The sequence below is a fragment of the Sparus aurata genome, chromosome 3 (assembly GCF_900880675.1).
Source record: "Sparus aurata chromosome 3, fSpaAur1.1, whole genome shotgun sequence".
NCBI classification, from domain to species: Eukaryota; Metazoa; Chordata; class Actinopteri; order Spariformes; family Sparidae; genus Sparus; species Sparus aurata.
In genome coordinates this window covers 25,744,976-25,768,749 of record NC_044189.1, presented here as the reverse complement: position 1 = coordinate 25,768,749, position 23,774 = coordinate 25,744,976, and the positions used below count along the sequence as shown (strand labels likewise).

At 40.9% G+C, this 23,774-nt stretch overlaps 2 protein-coding genes across 2 annotated transcripts; both read left to right on the top strand.

Moving 5' to 3' along the window:
- Positions 1-216: 216 nt before the first annotated feature.
- kpna6 (karyopherin alpha 6 (importin alpha 7)) lies at positions 217-14,630 on the top strand. Its single transcript, XM_030412194.1, has 14 exons — positions 217-351; positions 2,762-2,895; positions 3,018-3,110; positions 3,299-3,398; positions 3,478-3,572; positions 3,899-4,030; positions 4,175-4,263; positions 4,385-4,484; positions 5,745-5,908; positions 6,003-6,081; positions 6,507-6,632; positions 7,544-7,671; positions 9,082-9,266; positions 9,463-14,630. The coding sequence occupies exons 1-14, from the start codon at positions 348-350 to the stop codon at positions 9,648-9,650; spliced, it is 1,617 nt and encodes a 538-aa protein (XP_030268054.1). The 5' UTR covers positions 217-347; the 3' UTR covers positions 9,651-14,630.
- Positions 14,631-15,869: 1,239 nt separating this feature from the next.
- Positions 15,870-23,774, top strand: txlna (taxilin alpha). The gene is made up of 11 exons (XM_030412756.1): positions 15,870-15,967; positions 16,812-16,997; positions 17,549-17,797; positions 18,077-18,168; positions 19,720-19,890; positions 20,222-20,416; positions 20,523-20,642; positions 20,758-20,832; positions 20,948-21,040; positions 21,133-21,228; positions 21,375-23,774. The coding sequence occupies exons 2-11, from the start codon at positions 16,814-16,816 to the stop codon at positions 21,702-21,704; spliced, it is 1,605 nt and encodes a 534-aa protein (XP_030268616.1). The 5' UTR covers positions 15,870-15,967; positions 16,812-16,813; the 3' UTR covers positions 21,705-23,774.

The window sequence follows — 23,774 nt, the reverse complement described above, 5'->3', positions numbered from 1 at the left end:
TATTGATGAATGAATGATTGGCTTTCAGCATCACGGTCTGAGCCATCAGTTGTGTCTGATGATTAAATAGATCCAGTCCTAAACTGAGTGTTAATGTCTAGGGCTGGATGGAGGCTGCACGTATATATTAATATATGTCTATGGGCTGCACTGTCTCTGCGTCCTGACTGTGTTTTGTGAGGCAGGCGCGCCCCCTGGTGGCAGGAAGTCGCCGTTATATTTTGACGTTTCCGTCTCCGGCAGACATATTGCTTACAGGAGCAAATTCTGGAAAGCTAGAAGACAGAAAGGATTTCAAATTGATTTACATCTTCGCGACTTGACACACTCAAACCACATAGGACACCATGGGTAAGCTCTTCAGTAGAACGAGAGTACAGATGTGCGTTCAGGTGGTACATTTTTCGGCGGTGTCAGAGGGAATAACGATTATGAAATCCTCACCCTGTCACTGTTGTTCAGCTAGTTGGCTAACTCATTAGCTAGATAACGATGCTACGTAGTAAGGCAAGATGACTTGCTATTTTACGCCAGTAAACAAACAACCTTGTCTCAGGACAGTGCTTCTTCTATTAAAAGATGTCGTACAACGTGTATCAACATAATTCCAACTCGAGCAAAACAGTGTCATTTGTTAGCCAACTTAGGGAAACTTAGCTAATGGCTAACTACGTTAGCACCGAGCTGTACCGTGGTTTGTTAGGTGGGAAGACACACGTATAGTCCATGTCCAAAGTTAGTGGAACTGTCATATCAAAGTTTTTATGTCAAGATATTGGCTTCTTTATCGGTTATTGCACATGAACATTCGCTAGTCTCTCCTGTTCCGATGTTTCTTTGAACTACAGATGATTATAATTGAACGTTAGCAAACCGTTGGGGCTCAAATGCAACGCTAGTGCTGCTTAGTGGAGATTTCTAACGTTTTGCTCTGTTTGGTGTGTATGTCGTTGGTAAGTTGACAAGACGTTTCCGACGGCTCTCAAAAGTTCAAGTCATCGCCTGCAAAATGACATAATAAGCCATATAATCAGGCACAGATTTGTGCGCAGTGGCTAGCGCTAACGTTAGTGTAGCTATGCTAGCTCTGTCGTTCAGTATTGTACCGGTATTGCATTAATTGATTATATATATTTTATTGATACAGGTTAAATTAACCGTTGTTCTTGTTCTTTTTTTTGTGGGGGGGGGGCGGGGGGTGTATGTGAAAATCGACTAGATATTAAAGTTCACGAGAAATGATCATTTGGGTCATGGAACATTTTGAGAGCTTGCTAACATCAGTGAGTAATAGTTTTGGTACATGTGACGGCACGCTCAGAAATCACTGAGTACATGTGACACCAGGGGGTCCCCATGTTTTCCAGACCCTTCCCGCAGAGTATCATGCTCGCTTTGTTTGTCTTGTCGTGTGTTTCATTTGTAATTTACTGCATCATTACTGGAGGATACTTGTCAATAAATAGGACTGAAAGAAGGGCTGTTGTGTGTGTCAAGTGGAAATATTACGATCATAAATCGAGCTGGTCCAAAGATCTGTGGTCATGAAATTGTGTTATTGTAAGGGGGGGGGCCTACTGTTCCTCCCTCTGTCAGTCTCCATTAGTTGATTTGTCAGGCTGTTGTGCTTCACTTAATCAGACTTAATTAAAAGGTCAGCTTAGTTCACCAGCATTGGCACTCACAAGAAATGATACTATAAAGCTGTACTGACAGTTTCAGATTTATTTGCTGAGGCTGTGATGTGTTTGCTGTTGACATATCTGCCACCACTCTAAAACAGTTTGCGATCCGGGCCTTAATCCAAGTCCTTAACAAATAAACCGAATCTATCGACATGGCTAGATATCACAAAGTGTATGTTGGAATGTGATTTTAGTCAACAAACACTGCCTTTCCTTGCTGTAGGAACGCTCTCCTCTGACATGCCGATGAAGCGCTCCCAGCAGTGCTATTTCTGTGCCATCCTGCCCAAACAGCACAGTCAGTGCAGTTCACATACAGCAGCTAATCTAACTACCACAGTACAGAAACGAAAGCATCCAGCCGCAACCTGTGTTGTGTGTCATCCACGCCTGTGGCTTTCCCATCTGGGCACATTACACACATGCGTAAGCTTTTTATGAGGCGCGTTGTGCTAATGGCCCCCAAACCATAACATGACCTCAATTTGCGCCACTTGTTCCGATATTTAACCTCGGAAACCCCCGCCGTTACGACGGGGGGCTTTTGGCACAGACAGCTGGCACCGTCCTGCGCCGATGGCAGGTTTCAATGATGTCCCACACCTCTCCTTTCTCTCCCCTGTAGCCCCCGGGTGACTCGGGGATCTGCCCCGTGCCCTGTTCTGGTGGCATGACTGCACAAATGCTGAGAATGGGCAGTTTGTCCTGTGTGGGCACCAATTTATGCTAACTCTGCGATTTAAGTCCTCTGAATAAATACGTTTGTTCTGCCCGCCAGCTGACTGGTTGATGAAGAGCTTAGCTGTGTTTGTTTGCACGTGTGTGTGTGTGTGTGTGTGTGTGTGTGTGTATTTTTAGGTTGTGTTGGCCAGTTTCTATGAGCCTGTTTGTACTGGGACTTTTATATGCCTATATTCATTAAATTTCATCATCATGACCTATTATTAGAGATGTCGGGGGAAACATAAGCAAATATCTTGTGCACATCAAGTTTAACTTTGATAAAGCAAATGATGCACAACTTTGATTCCTGCTGTCCTATGATTTGTTCACCTACTTTGTCTGTGGCCCATCAGAGCCGTCAGCCAGTCCGGCCAAAGATAACTACAGGATGAACCGCTACAAGAACAAAGCACTGAACCCAGAGGAGATGAGGCGCAGGAGAGAGGAGGAGGGCATCCAACTCAGGAAACAGAAACGAGAACAACAGGTACTACATCAAATCCTTGAACTCCATGTTTGAGAATATATCAACTTGTAGTCCTTGTTTAATAAAGATTGTTTGGCTTGACTGTGTATCTGTGGGCTCTGACCATTTTTTTTTAATCACAGCTTTTCAAGAGGAGGAACGTGGATGTTCTCAACGAAGAGGAAGCCATGTTTGAGAGTCCTCTGGTGGACTCGTACCTCAGCTCTCCAGTAACAGTGAGTGTTTATATTCCTAATCCCACTCACACAACGTTGACAAAGAGGGACTCTGGCAGGACCCGCCGGAAAGTTATTATACATTACATTTCTGGGCACTTAACCCTTTGTTGTCCAGTCCTGTTTTGCAGTCTGCAGGCTGTGAATGGAGGAATCTATGCTAATTGCTTGTGCATGTATGGTTGCAGGAAGGAGTCATTACTCGAGACATGGTTGAGATGCTTTTCTCGGAGGACCCAGAGCTTCAGCTTGCCACAACACAGAAGTTCAGAAAACTACTTTCCAAAGGTATTGCTTGTGTACTCGTAAAATAACTCTGCATAACTGTGGTCCAAACAAAAGTATTTACATTCTCTGTTCATTTCAGAGCCCAACCCACCAATTGATGAAGTTATAAACACAACAGGAGTTGTGGAGAGGTTTGTGGAGTTCTTGAAGAAGAGTGTCAACTGCACGCTACAGGTCAGTTTGTGGGTCTTTGCTTGAAACCAGATATGATGTGTTCATCCCAGTTGACCGATGGCAGGGAAATGTGTGCCTCAGATAAATCAGGAAATGCCAGACTTCAAATTTAAAGATTGTCCTTTACTCTTTTGCTCTGCAAAAATCAATGAGATGTAAACACATACCTACATGAAGTACTATTGTAAAAAAGACTGAAATTGAAATGATCATGTTGAGGTGACCGAAAGTTCCAATAAGGATTCTAAAGTTTCCTTTCATTGAATGAAACATATAAAATTGTGTTTAAAATGACCTTTTTTCGGTGACATTTGGTGCCCCTGCAGTTTGAAGCAGCGTGGGCACTGACCAACATAGCATCGGGCACATCCCTGCAGACAAAGACAGTCATTGAGGCTGGAGCAGTGCCAATCTTCATTGAACTACTTAACTCCGACTTTGAGGACGTCCAAGAACAGGTAACTCGCAGTGTGACTGACAGAATACATTGTGTCCATCTTGATGATTGTCATGCCGGCTTGTCCTCTCCAGTTCCATACTTTTGAACTCAGCGTCCACAGGTAACACACGTTATTTTTTTATTTTTTTTTCATTTTCTACAGGCTGTGTGGGCCTTGGGGAATATTGCAGGGGACAGTGCAGTGTGCAGAGACTACGTGCTGAACTGCAACATCCTCCCACCATTATTAATGTAAGCTTATTTTCTCTGCCTCTGTGAAGGGAATACTTTATCAGGCCTCTGGCATTCTATAGTGGCATATTTCCGATGCTACCTTATGTGCTGAGTTTTGCTTTCCTTTATTTCATTTCAGGCTTCTGACCAAATCCACTAGATTGACCATGACTAGGAATGCAGTTTGGGCTCTGTCTAATCTCTGTAGAGGAAAAAACCCGCCACCTGCCTTTGAAAAGGTATCACCTTGACTCATGAGGTCAACATCACAAACGCTGTGATAGTTCGAGATCAGGCCAGCTGCATTTCTAAGTTTCAAGTGTGGCTGTCAATAGCTTGCCAAGGTAGTTGGCGTTAACACTGTGAATTGGACATACACCAATTGCCAATGATTACCCCGACTTGACAACCATATTTATTATGCTTTTGTTTTTGTTTTATTGCCCATCAGTGCCTGTTCTCGAAATTCCTTTCTAAATGAGGGTTTGATAAGAAGCCCAAACTACAACCAGCTTGTACTTCATGTGAGCATTATATTAAAGCTCATCTGTGGCCATAAGCAACAGTTGTTAGGTCCAGTGTGGGGGACGTTTGATAGACCTGGCAACTCAAACTTAATAGTGAACCAACCTTCTAAGCACCTTCTAAAATGTGGAAGATTAATTGATCTAACGTAAACAATAGAACTAAGTGCTTTACACATGTTGAGCATCATCCGTAGATAACTATCTTGTTAAATATCCAGTGTAAATAGCGACACTGGTGTTGTCACAAGTTTATTGGCTGGTGGGAAAATGTCCTCACTGTGGCATACCTAGCTGTCACCCTAGCTGTCACAGCATGCATAATGACTAGTACTGCTTGGACACACAATCAGGTGCAGGATGAAAGCTGTTTTTGTCAGTGTCCTTGCCGTTCATGCAAAACCTTCAGCTGTAGACCCAGCTGAAGTTGTATAGTTCTCATTGCTTAACCAAAGAAGATATAGATACATTTGTAAAACTCAGTTATCAACTTTCACGTCAGCTGAGCAGTTGCGACATTATTTACTCTGAAGATCGTGTGTTGCAGTGAAGCCAAAGTGTTGTAACTTTATAGCATTTCTTTTCTTAACCTGGGACCTTTGTGCACCTTATGAAGAAGTAATTTAATGACTTGCACACAGCAGTCAGGTTGAACATTCCCTGAGGTTTAGAAGAGGTTCCCACAACAGAGTTTTGTTACCTGTATTTATCTAAATTAACTGTAAGGGTCACAATTACGTTTATTTGAATACGCCTTCTCTACAGTCTCATAACCCACACTGTTACATTTCTAAACAGTGAGTATATGCTTGAGACTTGGGCATTCTTTCACTTGGCATAATGAATAGCAATGTACCAAGCTCCTCCTTCAACCAACTGCTGAAAACTTTGACTCCATTTCTGTGTAATTCTTGAGGTGTTGTTGAATTCCTCCTGTTTCTCATTACACATATGAATTATGTCTGTGCTGTCTAGGTGTCACCCTGTCTGCCAGTGCTGTCCAGGCTTTTATTTAGCAGTGACCCAGACTTGCTGGCAGACGCCTGCTGGGCGCTGTCCTACCTCTCAGACGGCCCCAACGATAAGATCCAGGCTGTCATCGACTCTGGTGTTTGCAGGCGCCTCGTAGAACTACTCATGTAAGTCCAGCAGTAGTCCCTGTTGTCTCCGTCACACTAAGTATGGCCTGTAAGCACCTAAAATTCTCTCTGTATTAAACCTCCCTTTCTGCAGGCACACTGACTATAAGGTGGCCTCCCCTGCCTTGAGAGCTGTCGGAAACATTGTCACTGGAGATGACATCCAGACACAGGTGAGCATGTGCATCAAACTTAAGTTAGTTTCATAACTTGACATAAAGGGATGGACAAAATAATAGAAACACCTGTCGGTATAAAACGGTACAATCCAGACGCACCACAGCCAACAGCCTTCATCTTGATCATGAGGTTGATGCCACACTTCTATAGAAAAATCACCTGCAGAAAAGTAGGATTTAATGTGGAACTGTTGTACTAGGCAGCATTATTTTAAGATAGGTGTTCCTAATAAACTGGCAACTAAGTGGATTTTTTATAAATTCACACAGTGAGTGTAGTTTTTACTCCTACTTCGAGGACAGAGGGTAAGCGAGCTATATTTGGCTGTAAGGAAGAATCTGTTATTTTTTAGTTGAGTTTATACACCTCATAAACCTTTCTAGTAATCGGTTTGTACCCACCCTCTCACTATTTGTAGGTGGTGTTGAACTGTTCAGCCCTTCCATGTCTGCTGCACCTTCTCAGCAGTGCTAAAGAGTCCATTCGCAAAGAGGCATGCTGGACCATCTCCAACATCACAGCAGGAAACAGAGCACAGATACAGGTGACGCAAACACACAAAGCTCATAACTACAGTGACCTGCAAAATACCTAGTTTACCCATGATAAATTAGTAAATTAGGTTGGGTCCATTGGGATAAAAAAAAAAGTTAAAATAACTTGTACTTTTCTAAATTCACTTCTACATAAAAACAGCTGCTTCTTTCTGGCTCAACATAATTCCTACCATAATTGCTGTAATTGTACAGAGACATAGTTTCCTGTTCAGTGACGGCTTATTACAGACACTGCCCTTTTTATTTCTACTTGTGCATAAACGGATGATAACATGGCCTGTTAACATAGTGACATTTGGCAAACATCTAATTGTAGTCGCGCCCCCCCCCCCCCCAACGAGCCATGTCATCACAAGTCTTTACTTTACCAAATTGTTTTCTTATCGCAACATAAGTCTCAAAGTTAATAGAATGTCTTTTTATATAATTTTCTATTTAAGAAGAACACGAAATTATGGTTTGATCTCGTCTTTATCATCTACTCTGGGTCAATCAAAGGCTCCTATCTAAAAGAATTTTGTCACAATAATACAAGCACCGCCTGTCTAATTTCCAAGGTGATAAACAGACCTTGAAATGCAAGAGTTAAAACTAACAGCTCTGTTTGAATTATTCATTTTGTCTGACAGATCAGTAATTAAACATCATCTAAATACAGGCCACGTAGAGTTTGAGGTGAGAACAGTTTCTGAAAAAGACTGATGGGTTCATTATCAATTTGTCACAGTCCTCACAGGCCTGTCATACTGTAGCTGAGAGGACAAGGGCTTTACCCTTTCTATTAGCGCACTTCTGATCCCCAGTGTTTGGTTTTGTTAAAGTGTTTAAAATGTCAAAACTATGTTGTAGCTGCTCTAAGGGACATGCCCCTGATGTTGCATGTTATCCTGCCCCACAGACAGTAATTGATGCCAACATCTTCCCAGTGCTCATCGAAATTCTACAGAAAGCTGAATTCAGGACCAGGAAAGAGGCGGCCTGGGCCATCACAAACGCCACGTCTGGAGGGACACCAGAGCAGATCAGGTCAGATTAACAAAAAAAGAAACCGCGGTGCATTGCAGTATCCTCTCAACTCAACATTCTTATCTCTTTTTTTGAACTAAATGGGCTGTCAGTTTCACGTTATGATGGTCTAGAGTTTAAGTGATGACTTAAGTTAAAGATGTAGTAAAATAAAATCTAATCTCATTTTGTGAGTAGCCCTTTCTATTATCTGTTAATCTTTGAAAAAGGTTGATGGGACATTACAAGCCTTTAGTTCTGTCAAGAATCAGTATGCAAACAGCAAGTTTACAGTTAGCATACGTTTGAGCTCTATTTCTTGCTCATATTTGTCACACAACAGCCACCATTAACAGTCTGCTGAATTAGCCATTAGCAGTTAGTATTTTCAATGAACTTATCCTTGCACAGACAACTATTGCTGAATTTTTGTGATACGGAAGAAAACTTTAAAATTTGATGGGTCTCAATTAGGGGTGGTGAAAAAAATCGATTATTAATTATTATTATATTATTAATCGCAATTATAATATTGACGATTATGCTTCGATTATTAAATTTCCAAAAATCGTTTTAATTTTTTTAAATAGTAATACAAACTGGAGTCCTCTTCTTACTGGCTTCCGCTACATGGTCCACAGTCTGGAGCCAAGATATGTTATTCCATCCCGGAGCTTTTTCACACTTAAATCGATTTCAAATCTTTACAAGGAGACAAACCTTTCCGTGCAAGTGTCCCTCAACTCTGCTCACAGGGTAGCAATAACCTGCGATGCCTGGACATCCAGAGCTACAGTCTCATATGTGACCGTTACAGCTCATTATGTCAGCAGTTAATGGAAGCTAATGTCCTACGTACTTCAGACGAGAGCTATGGATGATAGCCACACAAGCGCAACTATGTGTGAGTTTCTCAAAGCAATGGCAGACGAGCGGGGAATAGATAGACACACCCTGGTTCTCGTCACCAACAATGCTTCTAACATGAGTCCGGCTGCTGAGCTTGGCAGCTTTCTTTTAACAGTGAAACACTACATTTAAAACAAATTAAAAATAATAATTTTGATATTACAGTTACACTATACAATACTGAAGGTGCTGTGAGGTGTTACTTAAAAGAGAAGTAAAATAATTCAGCAGCTGACTGGTGTTAAATGGAAGATCAATAATCGTTATTAATTGAAAATCGAATCGATAATCGTTAATAATCGAAAATCGATTTGTAATTGAATCGAGACTTCAATAATCGGAATCGAATCGGGAAATTGGGCTGATTAACCACCCCTAGTCTCAATCCTGTCCTTTTTCTGTTCATTTTAGTGGAAAAAAATGGCATTTGTTTGCGTTCGACATCAGAGATGTGAAGTAAGATTAAAATACACACCAGTGACCAAATCTGAAAAATGTGTTTTTATGTCTGTTTGCGAATAGATATCTGGTGAACCTGGGCTGCATTAAGCCCCTGTGCGATCTTCTGACAGTGATGGACTCTAAGATCGTTCAGGTGGCTCTCAACGGGCTGGAAAATATCCTGAGGCTGGGCGAGCAGGAGGCCAAGCAGGAGAACAACGGCAGCGGAGTTAATCCTTACTGCAGCCTCATTGAAGAAGCCTATGGTACTGTACACAAAGTCATTACAAACACATGTATACTGAAAGTCTGTATAATGTGGGTTTATATTCTGTACTGTGTATCATACAACACTTTTAACTAAAGTTGATACAGTAATAGTGTTAAATATATTGGATCTACAAAAATGCTCCAGTAGGTCTGAGTAAAAATAAATTGGTCTAATGTTACTTGTTGTTTTAGGCCTTGACAAGATAGAGTTCCTCCAGAGCCATGACAACCAGGAGATCTACCAGAAGGCCTTTGACCTGATCGAGCACTACTTCGGCGTGGAGGACGAGGACAACAGTCTCGCCCCTCAGGTGGACCAGGCAAACCAGCAGTTCCTTTTCCCCCAGCAGGAGGCCCCCATGGAGGGCTTCCAGCTATAAGTCAGCGCCGCTCTCCTCTAAAACACACCACACCCCCTCCATTCCTCCCATGTCATGGAGGGCCCCAACCTGCCTGAGTTATACCTTTACGCCCTCTCCCCTGATCTGCCACTACCAACACCACACACAAAGGCCCCACCCTTTTTGGAGGGAAGCTAAAACTGTCCCACTCTCCAGCCTAAAAATGCCCACCACCCTTCTCCTCAGCCGGTGGACTGACTTGTTGCAGGGCAGACTTGCGTGTTATCTGGCCAAGGGGAGCAAGCCACACAATCTCCATTACACTTAGAAGTGTGAGTCTGCCCTGGCTTAAAACGCACACACAGACATCTTCCTGCCATGTGATAGCGCTTTGATTCTCTCATTGGCAGTAATGGCAGTTGGTTAATATCTTTTGAATTTCTTCTTTTCAATGGGACATTCCTATGTTCAGGATTACCCACACATCCCCAAGCAAAGTCCACAGACTGGGGGTGCTAGAGGTGATATATGCCTAGTTCTTGATGTCAGTTTTACTGAGCGCAATTCAAAGAAAAAACCTGGTAACAGGACCCCTTATGTTTTATGATTATCCCCAAATCCTTATTTACCTGCTCCTTTTTTATAAGTGCTTGTGATTTTTTTTTTCCTCCTTTTTTGATTGGCTTAGGGCTGATCTGCTCATGGAAAAAAAGCATCTGAGTCTGATGCCCAAGCTAAAACGTGTGATTTTTTTCAAGACTTTTTTTCTGTTTCCTTTTATCAAGACAAATTTCTGGGGGGGAGGGTTTTACAAGACGTGTAAAGATAATATAGAAAACTACCTGAACTAAAGAAAGGCTCTGAATGAGATATTGGGGAAAAAAGGATGGGGTTTTAGAGGAAATGTTTAAGGATCTACATAATTAAAAAAAAAATAATCGAGGTTTTGAGGGTGGTATAGTTAGAGATCCAATGTTCGTCGTGTGCTGTGTTATTAATAACAATACATTTGAATTATGAAGTGATCTAACTATTAAACCAGGCCTAGCTTGGGGTTTAAGGGGAGACAAGTCAGCAGCAGCAGCAGCAGCAGCAAACTTAACTTATTTTTATATTGAAATTAATTGAAGGAATATTAGATGTCACGGGACATTTTCTAGTTTGAATTTTCTGATTTAATTGAAGCTGGTTGCTACTGGTTTGCTTGGCCCTGTGCTCCCCCGTCCCCAGATGTACGTGGTAGGGGTTCTGCATGGTGTTCTATTACCCTGCCTACAGTCACTGAGTATCCCTGGCCAAACACACACACACACGGATAGAGAAAATAATACTGTGTGACACAACAGCAGGAAGTGGGCCGCAAGTAATTGGTTTGGTGGTGTTAACAGTGATAGTGTAGTGGCGGTGGTGGTGTTTCGTATAGTGGTAGAGTTGATATTTAACCTATGGCATTCTAAATCGCCATTTTTTAGGAATGGGAATAACACCTGTTGATGGTTCTGCATGGGTCCGTTGTGATATGTTTAGGTATTGATGTAAATAGCCGATCCTCTGCCTGGCTAGGAAAAATCTGCGCCGCTTCTTCGTGGGTCTATAACAAGCAGAGTTTGGCTAGGGATACATGTCAGACAAGTGACGAGCCTAACTGCAACAAAAAAATTCAAGTATAAATACATATTTGGATTTGTATGTATTTGCATTATATATGATATATATAATATATATTTGCGCACACTTCATGCACACTTGCACACAACACCAGCAGACACTGTACACACACCTCACACAGATGAGTGGCTAGAACCAAGTAAAATAGTTTCCATAGACTTTGGAGTGTAGTTTTATTTTGAAGTTTAGATTTCCTCTAAGTGTGAAAATTGCCACTTTGGCTGTTGATTTTTTTGTAGATCACTTAGTATATTTTCTTTATTAATGAAAGTGTTTCCCTCAGTTCAGTTTTAATCATAATTGTTTTCTGTTTGAGACAATGACAAGAGATGTTTCTGGAATTCAGAAGTGATTCAGAGCACATGTAGGTCCTGTGGAAGCTTTTTTTGTTGTTTCTAGCCACATGACTTATGATGGTTTGAATTAGCCCCGTAAACCCTGATCATGGATCCGCTCCAGTCATGGCAAGAGCTGATCCAAGGTCAGGGTTTTTAGGCTCTGTGGATGGAGCAGAACTGTGGTTGTGTGATGTTTGACTGACAGGCACTGTGTGAGGAAGAGTTTGATAGACTCTAAGACTATGTCCCCATCAGAGACTGGGAGCCCCTGTTCTGTGGATTACTGAAGCAGCCTGATCATTGAATCATGGAACTGTGGACACAAACATGTTACAGATGAGACGGGTGAATATTTTTGTATATTTGAAAAAAGAAAAACTATTCCATAAAAACTTTTTTTACTCATCATTTTGGATGGACAGACTGCATTTGGTTTGTTTTAAAGCTCCTATTTAACACTCAGTTTCAGATTATTTTATTATCAGTGGCTCAAAGAAAATCTTAATTATCCATTACTGCAGCACCCATATTCACCCTCTGTCTGAAAAGTCTGTCTTAGTTTGAATCTCTCTAATAAACGCCCACTCTGCTCTGATTGGCCAGCTCTCACAAGCCAGAGCAGACACCACCCACCGTGATTCTGCGTCAGCTCTAGTGTTTGTTTCAGCCGCAGTTGTGCTGGGGGTGCCGCGGAGGGTGATGACTGTATAGTTGTGACATCACGACCTTATGGAAGTCCTGATGGCTCTTTTGAAGGCACAGTGTCTGAATACAGGCTGTGTATATTTCTATTTATATAGCACCTGGACCTCATAATAAGAAAAAGAAATCATGAAATCTCACTCTGTCCAATTTAATATCACACTCGGCCTCTAAATTCCCTCATCAGTAGAGAATATTCTATAACAGGCAAGGCTTTAAGCTGGAATAGACTGAAGAGCAAATGTTAGTGAGGCTCTCTGTTTTTCGAGTTTGTGATGTTATCCACAGAACACGTGCGCTCCGAGAAGACATAAGAGTTGAAATCATGAATTATTGAGCAACAAGAACTTACCCTCTACATGACCGATGTGTAGAGCAGCATTTATAACTGAAGTCTTCGATTTCATGGCCAATTCTGTGCTTGGCCTACAAATAATGCCAGAATTGCAACGTTTGAAGAAAAAAAAAAAAAAAGAATCGGTGCATCAACCAGGAAAAATATTTATATTTCTGACAAATAAAAATGCACTCCTATTCACAAAAGTGCCAATCCGACCAACAAAGACTGGAGGTTTCTTATGTATCTGTCTTTGACTTACAGGTGATTTTTCTTTATATCTTTTATTTACTTGAATGTGCACACATTTTGTGCAGAACATTGCTGCTCTATTTTCCTTATCTTTAAAGTTACATTTTGCCATTGTTTCTCTCGAAAAGTGGCATTCTTTACTGTGGGCACCTAAATAGGGAACTGAGTTAAGGCAGTGTAAATGTCTGGGGGAGGGGGTGGGGGGGGGGATACTTGATTAATCGCATAAAACTGGTCTTTTCCAGCTACCTGTTGTCCATTAGTGTGATGGTCCCCACTGTTGCAGTCTTCTAATGGTTTTCACTGTGCAAAGCTGAGCTGCAAATGTTTTGGAATCAAAGAATTGATTTCAGTAGAGAACAATATTTAGCATATTGTCGAGGAGGCTGCCTGTCGGAAGTCCCTCCGCAAAAAGAAACTCTGCTGCACTGAGAGAAATATTGACATGTGGAAAATGATGCAAATTGAGGAGCCGTTAGCGACTATCATAGCAGGTACTAACCTTATTGTCATAGTTTACCAAAGTTTAGTCATCCTGAAGGCTGGTAAGAGTTTTTACTGGATGTTTTGTTTTCAGTAGTTGATGTAATTGGCTTGTGTTGACCCAGTCAGTCTGACTGAGACCGCGTTCCAGGCCATTTAAAACTTGCTTCTTTTCATTAGAAGCTGCAATAGCTCAGTCTCTCTCTTCTCAGTTTTGTTTTTTTCCTCAAGTTCAAGTACTGTTTAGGGAGTTAGAAAATCAGCAAAATAATCAAGGAGACTGCAATAACTATTGTCCAAAATCAGGCACCCCTGAGGCAAATACCCACCTACAAACTGCTCTCACAGGTGACACTCCTTCCACTGGGTGGAGCTGACAGAGGCAACTACTTGACATTTTTTTTCTAAGATAAAAATCTGGGATTAAGAAAATGTGCAGTGATTTACATTAAAAAGTATTATAAGTTAAACTATATGTATGTTCTGATACATTGACAGGGATTCAGATGTAATTCTAATCACTTCTGAGAAGTGGAGAAAAAGCCTCATTAGAACACGTCACAGGAGGAAACAAAGACAATAAAAAAAAAATAGAAGATGAGGATACAAGCCTTTTCTGCTTTTCTTGATCTTTTTCCTGATCAGGATATTCTGGGCTATATTTTTGGATAATTGTGTTTAGAGTAAAAGTTTGTCCTAGTCAGGCTGCATGATCAGGAACCTTGTTGTCTAACGGAGAATGAACAGACGTCACTAAATATCTCAAATCTGATTTGTCTTCCGTCCTAGAAGCTGTTCATGTCTATATCAAAATCGAAAGCCATCCTCGGCTTGGTCAAGTAACGTTGTCTACGCTACAGATGTTTACAATGCTACATGTTTGTAAAATACTTTTCATATGCCATCACTGACCAGTCCTGATGTATTCTCTGCTCTGGTCCTCTCTCATTTCTTTTACTTGTATTTATTTTTCTCTATTCTTGTTTATGATTTTCATTTGCTCAAAATTACCCATCTTAAACTGTGACTTGACTTGACTTTACCGACGGTATGAATGAGTGACGAGAAACTAAATACACTTCAGCTGAACATGACACACAAACATGAACATGACAAAGAAAAAAAAATGCATACAGGAAACAGCAACAATATTAAAAATGTAAAGAAAATATATTGAACTTAAAATTGTTCAGTGGAAAAACTGTACAAAGCAAATAAAGTTATGTTGCAACCCTTTAATGCAAGTGTGCGGTCTTTCATTGATGTCATATATGCAACTTTGTGTGTGTGTGTTCACATTCGGCTTGAAAACAAATAAGCCAAATATCCACTGTCTGAACCAGCGCTGCCTAGAGTTAATCTGTTATACATTTTGATTTGGCCTGCCAGATGTTTACAGTGAAATGTCAGAGCAAAGTGCCAGGTCTGAGGGTGGGCTGCGCTGTGGAAAAAGTGTCTGGGAAACATTCAGTGCAGGGCTTTGCAATGAGCTGTCAATGATAAAGAATAAGTGTCTAATGTGGCAAGTTTGAGGAGGATTTTTGAGGCACAATGTAGAAAATGTTTCCATTTATTAAGCAATTTCTCTCTTTTTAATTCAACCATATGGAAAAGCTGCTACTAATGCTACTCTTTGAAGTGTGTTCCTTTAGCTTCTAGAGGCGTTATTTTCATCAGATATCATACGACAGATTCAACTTTTAAAATAAACCATTTCTAAATAAATGGTTTGTGAAGCCTTTTACTGATTGTTGTTGACAGTGAAATAACTATGAAATAAAGTTTAGTTTAAAGATTGTTATAAAGTGTCAGCGTGGTTTGTTGCTACAGAGCAGCTCTACTGTAATGACAGGACAGGACAGGAAAACGAAGAGCTGCAAACGAATCAGTGATATTCATTAAACGAAAATCAGGAAAAATCACTCAAATGCACTCATGAAAACAGAGCGATGGTCTGTATATAAAGGGCAGCGGACTTCTATTCTTCCTCTTTCACTCTTAGACTTTGGCACGAGTTGACCTGTTGACCTGCTTCAAAACCAACCTGGGGCAGGATTGCTCTCTCTTGAGCACTGAAGCGCTTGAAAGAAATCTGTTGGTGAAGTGCTGGATCACTGAATTTACTCTGAGAAACTACTGAGAGGTTCAAGATGACCATCAGTGGACCACAGATCAGCGAGGGACTCCTGCTGCTGGAAAAGGCCGACGTGTGAAGAACGTTCACCTCCAAATAAAATATTCTTCCCCAAAACTACAAAGACCACTTTTAACTATTTTAATTTATCCAATTTAAGACAGTTTTTTTTTTTTTTTTGATTAGTTTTTTTAATTGAAAATGAATCATGAATATTCATTTATTCAAGTATGGATTCAGTTTCAGACCAACCCAGCAGGTAGTACCGTATTAATCCTGTAGATGGCGGCAAAGCCTCAAGCTGGGAAGTGCACCACCGTTTAATGGATACAGAAGAAGAAGAATCCAAAGTTATTACCGGAAGTCATTTTTTTCTGCCTCACGCTGTTAAGGAAACCTGCAGTTCCCAGTCACATCAGCTATTTCCTCATTGAGTCTGAAGGTAAACAACTCCCTAATATCTGAGACGGTGGGATATCATTAAGTAACGAGCACGTGTGTAGCCTGTCAAGGTTTTTAGATGTTTGTGTCCTTTATACACGAGCTAACATTGGCCAACTGTTAGTCGTGCGAGCTAATTTAGCTGCATCTGGCTGCTAGCAGGTGTTAGCATGTGCTAGCAAACGTAATGTAAATGCTCGATAGCAAGTGGTGAAGCGAAAGCCAGTGGGGACAGGGAAAACTTGATATGAAATGTTGCTCAGAATTGCTGTGTTTTTTGTCAGTCGAAATGCCGATCAACTACTGCTATCAGTAACGTGTGCAAAACACGTAACGTTATGTTAGTGATTTTGTAACAAGTAGCTGCTGGTTAAATTACATACAGGAGGGTGTCCCAGTTTCCCCTGTCAGTTAGCTACTCTTCTGGCGTTTAAAGGTTTCCATACGCATTATCAAAAACACGTAGTTATGACCAGAAGTAATATATATATATATATATATATATATATATTGTGATTTATTCACTTTCAGCTTTCACCAAACGTAAAAAGCAGCATTCGCTCCAACTCTAACGTTGACATTTCAGTACTTCAAAACTGGCCTGCCATAAGATAATGTGATTTATGCGATATCACATAAGCTAGAAATATAACTAAACGATTTTTTTTTTTAAGTCGGTCAAAGGTATTAATTGTTTTGTTTTTTTGCTGTTATAAATGACAGTCTGTCTCCTTATAGTTGAGTCTGTGTCGGGATCAGAACAGAATTGCTCATGGTCTTTAATGGTACAGGTGTGTAATTGCCAGTGAACCAAGGCTTACAGGTTTGTCCTCCTTTTATACCAGAGATGAAAAAACAAGACACTGAAGAGTCCCCCACTCAGGGCAGTGAGGATGCTCCACCAACAGCAGAGGGGACGGAGTCACCTGCAGCTGCTAAAGACAGCTTGGACAGCAACAGCCCCAAAGAGTCTGAACCACAGACGCCACAGACAGACACACCTCCACAAAGCGATGAGGCAGGAAGCGAAGGTAAAGTTTGAATTATTTACAAGGTTGATAATATGTTGATGACATGACTGTCTCTGTGTCTTTGTAACACAAGAACCATTAGGAACATGTTCAGGATAAAGCAGATTTTGTTGTCTGCCTGTCACTGTTGTTGCTTTATTTTGAAGGAATATGCTGATTTGTAATTACGTGAGATGTTTTGTGGTAGATCACTATGTAACAACAGAAATGACGTCTTGCAATCTTATGTATTAAAAGCTGTACACCAAATCCCACTTAAAAACCTGCCATTTTAGTATGATGCTTATAAGCAACCACTGTCTGTGCTGATGCTTTCAAACAATTAGAATAGTTTGCCATAGTTAAACTACCTAATAGCTTACTGTGTCTTAGTCATTTTGAGATTGTTACAGAAATGTAGGTAAATTATTTCCCTGCTCTTTAAGGGTTAAGGTCACCTTGTTTGTCTGGAGAAAAAGAAATTAAGTCTTGCCTAGAGTTCAAGAAGTCACAAAAGATAATTGCCCTATCTTCAATTTAGATTTAATTTCTTTTCCCTCTGTTGTGTTTAGTTGCAGAGGCAGCACGGTCTCAGTGTGACATGGCTGAGGAGCTGAGCCGACAGCTGGAGGACATCCTCAGCACCTACTGTCGGGAGAGCATTTCTGACGATGCCAGCACCCTGCCCAACGGCCAGTCACACAGCCCAGAACTTAATGGCCTGACCAGGGTCGACGGCAAGCCAGAAGAGGGCAAAGCAGGCGGCGGAGTGGAGAAGGAGCAGAAGAAGACTCAGGATAAGAAGAAAGTGAAGGGTCTGGGTGAGGAGTACTTTACTCTTTTTGTAAGACTCTCTGGTGAATCTTTGTTTCCAGTTTGCTGAACAAAACGCCTCACATTACACAATGCACACCTGAGAAGACTATTTGTATTTTTATAGATTGGTGACAGTGCTCTATACAGATGCCAAAACCAGCATGAGAAGAATGGCATCTTTTGCATATTAAAGTTTAGTACGCTGAAGAAATTAATTAGCAGTGCAAAAGTGTTTTCTAACAGCCTCTCTGATCCTCTGCTGTCTGTTTTCATTGTTTATGCAGGCAAAGAGATCACTCTTCTCATGCAGACTCTGAACACACTGAGCACCCCAGAGGAAAAGCTTGCAGGCCTTTGTAAGAAGTATGCTGAACTGGTGAGTGTTTCCCACAATATAGGATTCTATTCTTAAGTCTGGCCTGGACAACACATGATCCTGATCTATTTGAATTTAACCATAAAAACAATAAGGAAAGGGGCTGGGCAATAAATCCATATCAATTCTTCATTTGGATATGAGACTATATTTTGTCTTGTTGAATGTGTTTGAAATGTTGAATATGGTAATATCGTTATCTGACATAGCTCTTGTCTTTTCCTGGTTTTAAAGGCTGAATTACAGTAAAGTGTTGTGATCACCAGACTATCATGCTTGTTCTAATACTTGCTTTTACCCACTTTCATTATGTTCACATTACTGATGATTATTATTTTTTTAAATAAATACATGAATAAGATAAAATAATTGTGTTAATGTTTTTTTCAAAGTAGCAATAGTCATCCCAATAACACTCTTGTATTATTGATATTGAGGTATTTGGGCAAAAAATATTGTAATATTTAGTTTTTTGGCCCAGACCTAGGATTTACGAAGCCTTTAGTTATTTAAGATTTCAAAACATTGAAATATATACAGTCTTTTGCAATATAGTCTAAACATATTGTGATGTCATCTTAAGGCCATATCGCCTTGCCCTGTTTCATTCCTCTCTAATCCATTTTGTTTATTGAGGAAAATTCTTCTTTCGAATGATCTTTACAAAATAACAGATCTCATAGATACTCACAGACATTACTGTGGAAGAATGACAACATGGTGGGACTAAACTCAACAGACTTCACAAGTGAAACATGGGGGTTTCTGCAAAGGTTTGAATAAAAGTAGAAAAACAGCCCAGGGACCATGCAAGTGCTGCCAAATGTTTTACAGGTGTATGAATAACCCTTGAATTGACCAAACACGATTTTGTTTATTGACATACACTCTGTAAAATATTCTCATATATTCTAAAATGGGGGACCTGAGTGTCTCTGAGGTACATGGATGGATGTGCATGGTTTGTTTACTGGCTTAAATTCTGGGCGAAGAAGGGCTCAGGTTTTTCTAGAAGTGACACCAGAAGCAAACGTTGAGTGTTCTTCAAGGTGATGCAGCGATCTATGTTAAACAGACAGACTGGTGCAATGCAGAACTCTGTCCTATGACCTCAATACAAGCCAGGGTATTTTGAAGTTTCTATCTGGACTGTGTGAGCTGGAGAGAGCTTATGTGCGTCATTTGGCAGTGTGTCAGAATTGATAGAGGAAGATTGTTCTGCAGTGTTGTTATTGACCGAAGGAAGAAGCATGAAATATCATGGCAGCTGAGAGGAGTTGTTACAGTTTCATATCTGCGTGAGCTATTGTCACATAACACGACAATTTTTAACAGATTAGCAAAGCGGTTTATTACATACAAAATTAATATTGTTTTAATTAATATAAGAGCCTTGATTGACAGTTATTTCTGGCCCCTGAAAGATCAGTCAATTACAAACTTAATGCACAAATGTAATCAACAAAATCGGTCATCGGCTGCTGCTGTAAGAGTAATCAATCTCACTTCAACAGCAGAACCCCTCAAACAGTATGTGTGTGTTTGTGACAGCTGGAGGAGCACCGTAACACCCAGAAGCAGATGCGAGTGCTGCAGAAAAAGCAGAACCAGATTGTCCAGGAGAAAGACAACCTGAGGAACGAACACAGCAAGGCCATCCTGGCTCGCAGCAAGCTGGAGAGTCTCTGCAGGGAGCTGCAGAGACATAACCGCACACTCAAGGTACAAACCACACTCCAATGTCATCAATATGAATCCCTTACTTCTGCACTGATTTGATAAACGACGTCCTGTAACCATAGCTTCTCTGAAGTCCAGCGTCTTCATAATTCAGATTTTATTTAAATGTGGTCTTGACTCTCTGACTCTTCAGGTTAGCCGACCTTGTCTCTTCTTTAGAGAGCACAGTCATTTTTGTCAGGATCAATTATAATACACTATACATAGAGCATTTGCTGTGAATTACTGGTCAGATTGTGGAAGCAAGAATCGTCAGTATGAACGTTCCTTTGGTACACCTTACATAATTATGTTCCTTTCTTTCCTTCTGCAGGAAGAAGGGATGCAAAGAACACGTCTGGAGGAGGAGAAAAGGAAGGAAGTGACCTCCCATTTCCAGGTGACACTGAACGACATCCAGGCTCAGATGGAGCAGCACAATGAGAGGAACGCCAGTCTGCGACAAGAGAACACAGAGCTGGCTGAGAAACTGAAGAAGCTCTATGAACAGTACAAACTACGTGAAGAGGTACGAGGGCAGGTTTTTTCTTTCCGTATGTCACAATCATGTCAGTTTACCAGATTTTTTACAGCATGTCTAAAAGGTGTTTTATTTCTCTGTGAACTCCCACCAGCACATAGACAAAGTGGTAAAGCACAAGGACCTGCAGCAGCAGCTGGTGGACGCAAAGCTTCACCAGGCTCAGGAGCTGCTGAAGGAGTCAGAGGAGCGCCACGACAGAGAGAAAGAATTTGTAATTATACACTGAACAGACACTCATACATGTACAGAATACAAGCATTGTGTTTGGTTCAGTTGTTTTCTTCAAAAAGTGTAATGTTGTTGTACCTTTTCTTTCATCTCCTCAGCTGCTGAAAGAAGCAGTGGAGTCTCAAAGGATGTGTGAGCTGATGAAGCAGCAGGAAGTTCACCTCAAACAGCAGGTCTCCCATTTCTCTTTACTCTTCATGTTTTATAACGCAGCTGTGATCGATTCTACTATGAAAATGTTGTCGCAACAAACACCTTTTATATGATCAAACTTGTGTTGTTGTCCAGCTGTCACTGTACACAGAGAAGTTTGAAGAGTTTCAGACCACTTTGTCCAAGAGCAACGAGGTCTTCACTACGTTCAAACAGGAGATGGAGAAGGTGAAGTGTCTGTGTAACTGTGAGGCTGTAAGATAAAGAGAATAGATTTACCTTGTGATGGATGTGACAGTCTTGTGTCCTTTGTGTTACAGATGACTAAAAAGATCAAAAAGCTTGAGAAAGAGACGGCCATGTATCGGTCAAGGTGGGAGAGCAGCAACAAGGCGCTTCTGGAGATGGCAGAGGAGGTAAAGCAGATTTTTTTTTTATTGTGGACTGTCCTTTACTAACATTTAATTATCTCTGATGGCTAAAGTCCAATCAAAAACATTTACCAAAAAAAAACACTTTTTTGTACAATGTAACACATTGTGTGTGTGTGTTTTGTCTCCAGAAATCTGTGCGTGATCGTGATTTTGAGGCACTTCAGGGTAAAGTCCAGCGGCTCGAGAAGCTGCGGCGGGCACTTAAAGTCGAACGTAACGAGCTCAACAAGAAGGTTCAGAACCTCAGTGATCCCCAGAGTGGCGCTACAGGAGCCCCCACCTCTGACCCAGGGACTGACTCCCCCTCTCCACCACCTACAGACTCTCTGCTGGAGCCCAGCAGCCACCCTGTCCCAGACCCCACCCCCTGCTCCCAGTCCTGCCACTGTGACCCTGAACTGGAAACAGATGCCCTACTAGAAGGGGCAACGGCTCAGCCCATCGCTGCACAGGAATGAAGCAATGCTGCTCCCCTCCTCCTCTCTCCCCTCCAGTATCAAGCCACCAAACGATAAGCCACCAGCCTGCAAGCCACGACTCCAGTCCTCTGCTGGATGAAGCTGATGTTAAACACTGGTCTAGATAACAAGTTCACTTGTGTCCTCCCAGCAAGCTCTTTAAAAGGAAAATTGTGGCCCGCCTGTCAGTACATTTATTAGCACACCATAACTCAGTTATTGTGAATAACCTGATTGAGCGAATAGTCTAATTAAATGGTTTGTTATAACCTAATTTCCCCAGTAATCACATTTTCACGATTCATCTATTAGTGTGGCTAATTTCTACAGGCAGCCTGCTGAAAACATGTCCGCGTCACTTAGTAGAGAAGGACAATTATGAGTTACTGTAGGGATGTTGTTAAATTTCCAAGTTTATATATGATAAAATGTGTAAGTCTTAAAATTAGCCCATTTGTGGTAACACTCCAAAAATCATGCTCATCATTCCACAATCTCACTGGCATGTGCCCTGAATCATAATCCAGCTTTTAACGCATGCTTGAGCTTAATGGTAACGATCCTTTAACAATGTGTGCGTGTAAATGTGCAGACTGCCTCTGTGGTGTTTTACCACATCCGACACAGAACTGCATGTCAGGATGAATAACAGTGCTGCTTGGGACGACACAAGACAAACTGGTGTATGGCAAGAGGAGTCATCAGAGACGTGCGTGTGTGTGTGTGTGTGTGTGTGTGTGTGTGTGTGTGTGTGTGTACTCAGTCTGTCTAACGTGCGTCTTCAATTCATAGCTTGCAGTATACAGAAGGCCACTTCTAGTAATTTAATGTTTATCTTTCAGGTGAAGTCTATACAGAGATATCAAACACATTTTTTGTAGCTGTTAATAACATAAAAAATAATATAGATTTCTGCATAATTATTGAAGGAAATGTTCCAATCTGATTTTTTTCTCTTGTTTTTTTTTACACATGCTTAGACGTTCCAAACACTTTCCAATATTAGTTTCACCAGTTTTCCATTCTACCTGTAGACCAAATGTCTCTGTTTCCTTGGTTGCATTACGCCGTTTCATTTGTGCAGTGTTTTAGTTTTTCTGGTCTGTATTTATTGTTCGAAGCATAATCTCTGACAATGAAATGTATGTATTTTACAGAGCACCACTATAAAAGTAAATCAGATTATTTTTTATTCATTTAGAAAATGTATAAAGGTGTAACTTTTATGATGAACATCTCATTCCTAATCTTTCCGAGTTGAGTTACTCTAGTTTTGCTTTATGATTGTCAGTCTGCTTATATTTTTTTTTTATTGATCACCACTTTAAACTTGTTGAATTCCATCTTCGCGTGTGTGTGTGTGTGTGTGTGTGTGTGTGATGCTTACATGGCTATGATTGTCTCCTCCCAGCCCTGGTAATTGCAGTAGCTTGTAATCAGGTTTTAACTAGAGAATGTTCAAGGACCTCTATGCAACGCTTGCCTCTTGGTTTTATTCTGTGGCAGTCTGAACTGACAAGCACTTAGCTGAGAATGTATATTCATTATATCCACTGTCCCGCATGGTATTGTATTAACAGACAACATATCTCATAGCAGAACTCTATTTTTGCCTAAGTTTCAACCCTGTTAATTGCCTCACAACTGTTATTTGACATTGAACGTAATATTGTGCATCTCCCCGATGCTTTTTAAAGGTGCAGTGACTGAGCCGGGTGGGAATAAGGAGGGAAAATTAGAGAAAATGTTAATGGACTTCTGAATTGTTGTTTCACTCCCAAACATGTCATTTCCCCCTTCAGATATTCTAATGTACTACTTGATATGTAGCATTGGTAACAATGTGTCAACTTACAGAATCAGTCATTCTTAACTTGAACGGAAATGGCAAACCTAATTTCTTCCATTGTCTCGCAGGACAGATTCATTGTAACCTCCGGTCCAGTGGTGGATGTGGAGGTTCATTGACCATAAGAAGGAACCAAAGATGTTTCCTTTTTTGTCTTTTGCAGTACTTTTATCTGGCCCTGTATGTTTTGTTTCTTGTTAAATAAAAGATGTAACAGTGAA

What these genes read in the sequence shown, in the direction of transcription:
- kpna6 (XM_030412194.1), top strand. An exon ending in AACAGAAACGAGAACAACAG is followed by an intron (nt 2,896 to 3,017) that starts GTACTACATCAA and finishes TTTTAATCACAG; the next exon opens with CTTTTCAAGAGGAGGAACGT. An exon ending in CGCCTCGTAGAACTACTCAT is followed by an intron (nt 5,909 to 6,002) that starts GTAAGTCCAGCA and finishes CCCTTTCTGCAG; the next exon opens with GCACACTGACTATAAGGTGG.
- txlna (XM_030412756.1), top strand. Translation starts at nt 16,814, where the DNA reads ATGAAAAAACAAGACACTGAAGAGTCCCCCACTCAGGGCAGTGAGGAT. An exon ending in CGATGAGGCAGGAAGCGAAG is followed by an intron (nt 16,998 to 17,548) that starts GTAAAGTTTGAA and finishes TGTTGTGTTTAG; the next exon opens with TTGCAGAGGCAGCACGGTCT. An exon ending in AAGTTCACCTCAAACAGCAG is followed by an intron (nt 20,833 to 20,947) that starts GTCTCCCATTTC and finishes GTTGTTGTCCAG; the next exon opens with CTGTCACTGTACACAGAGAA.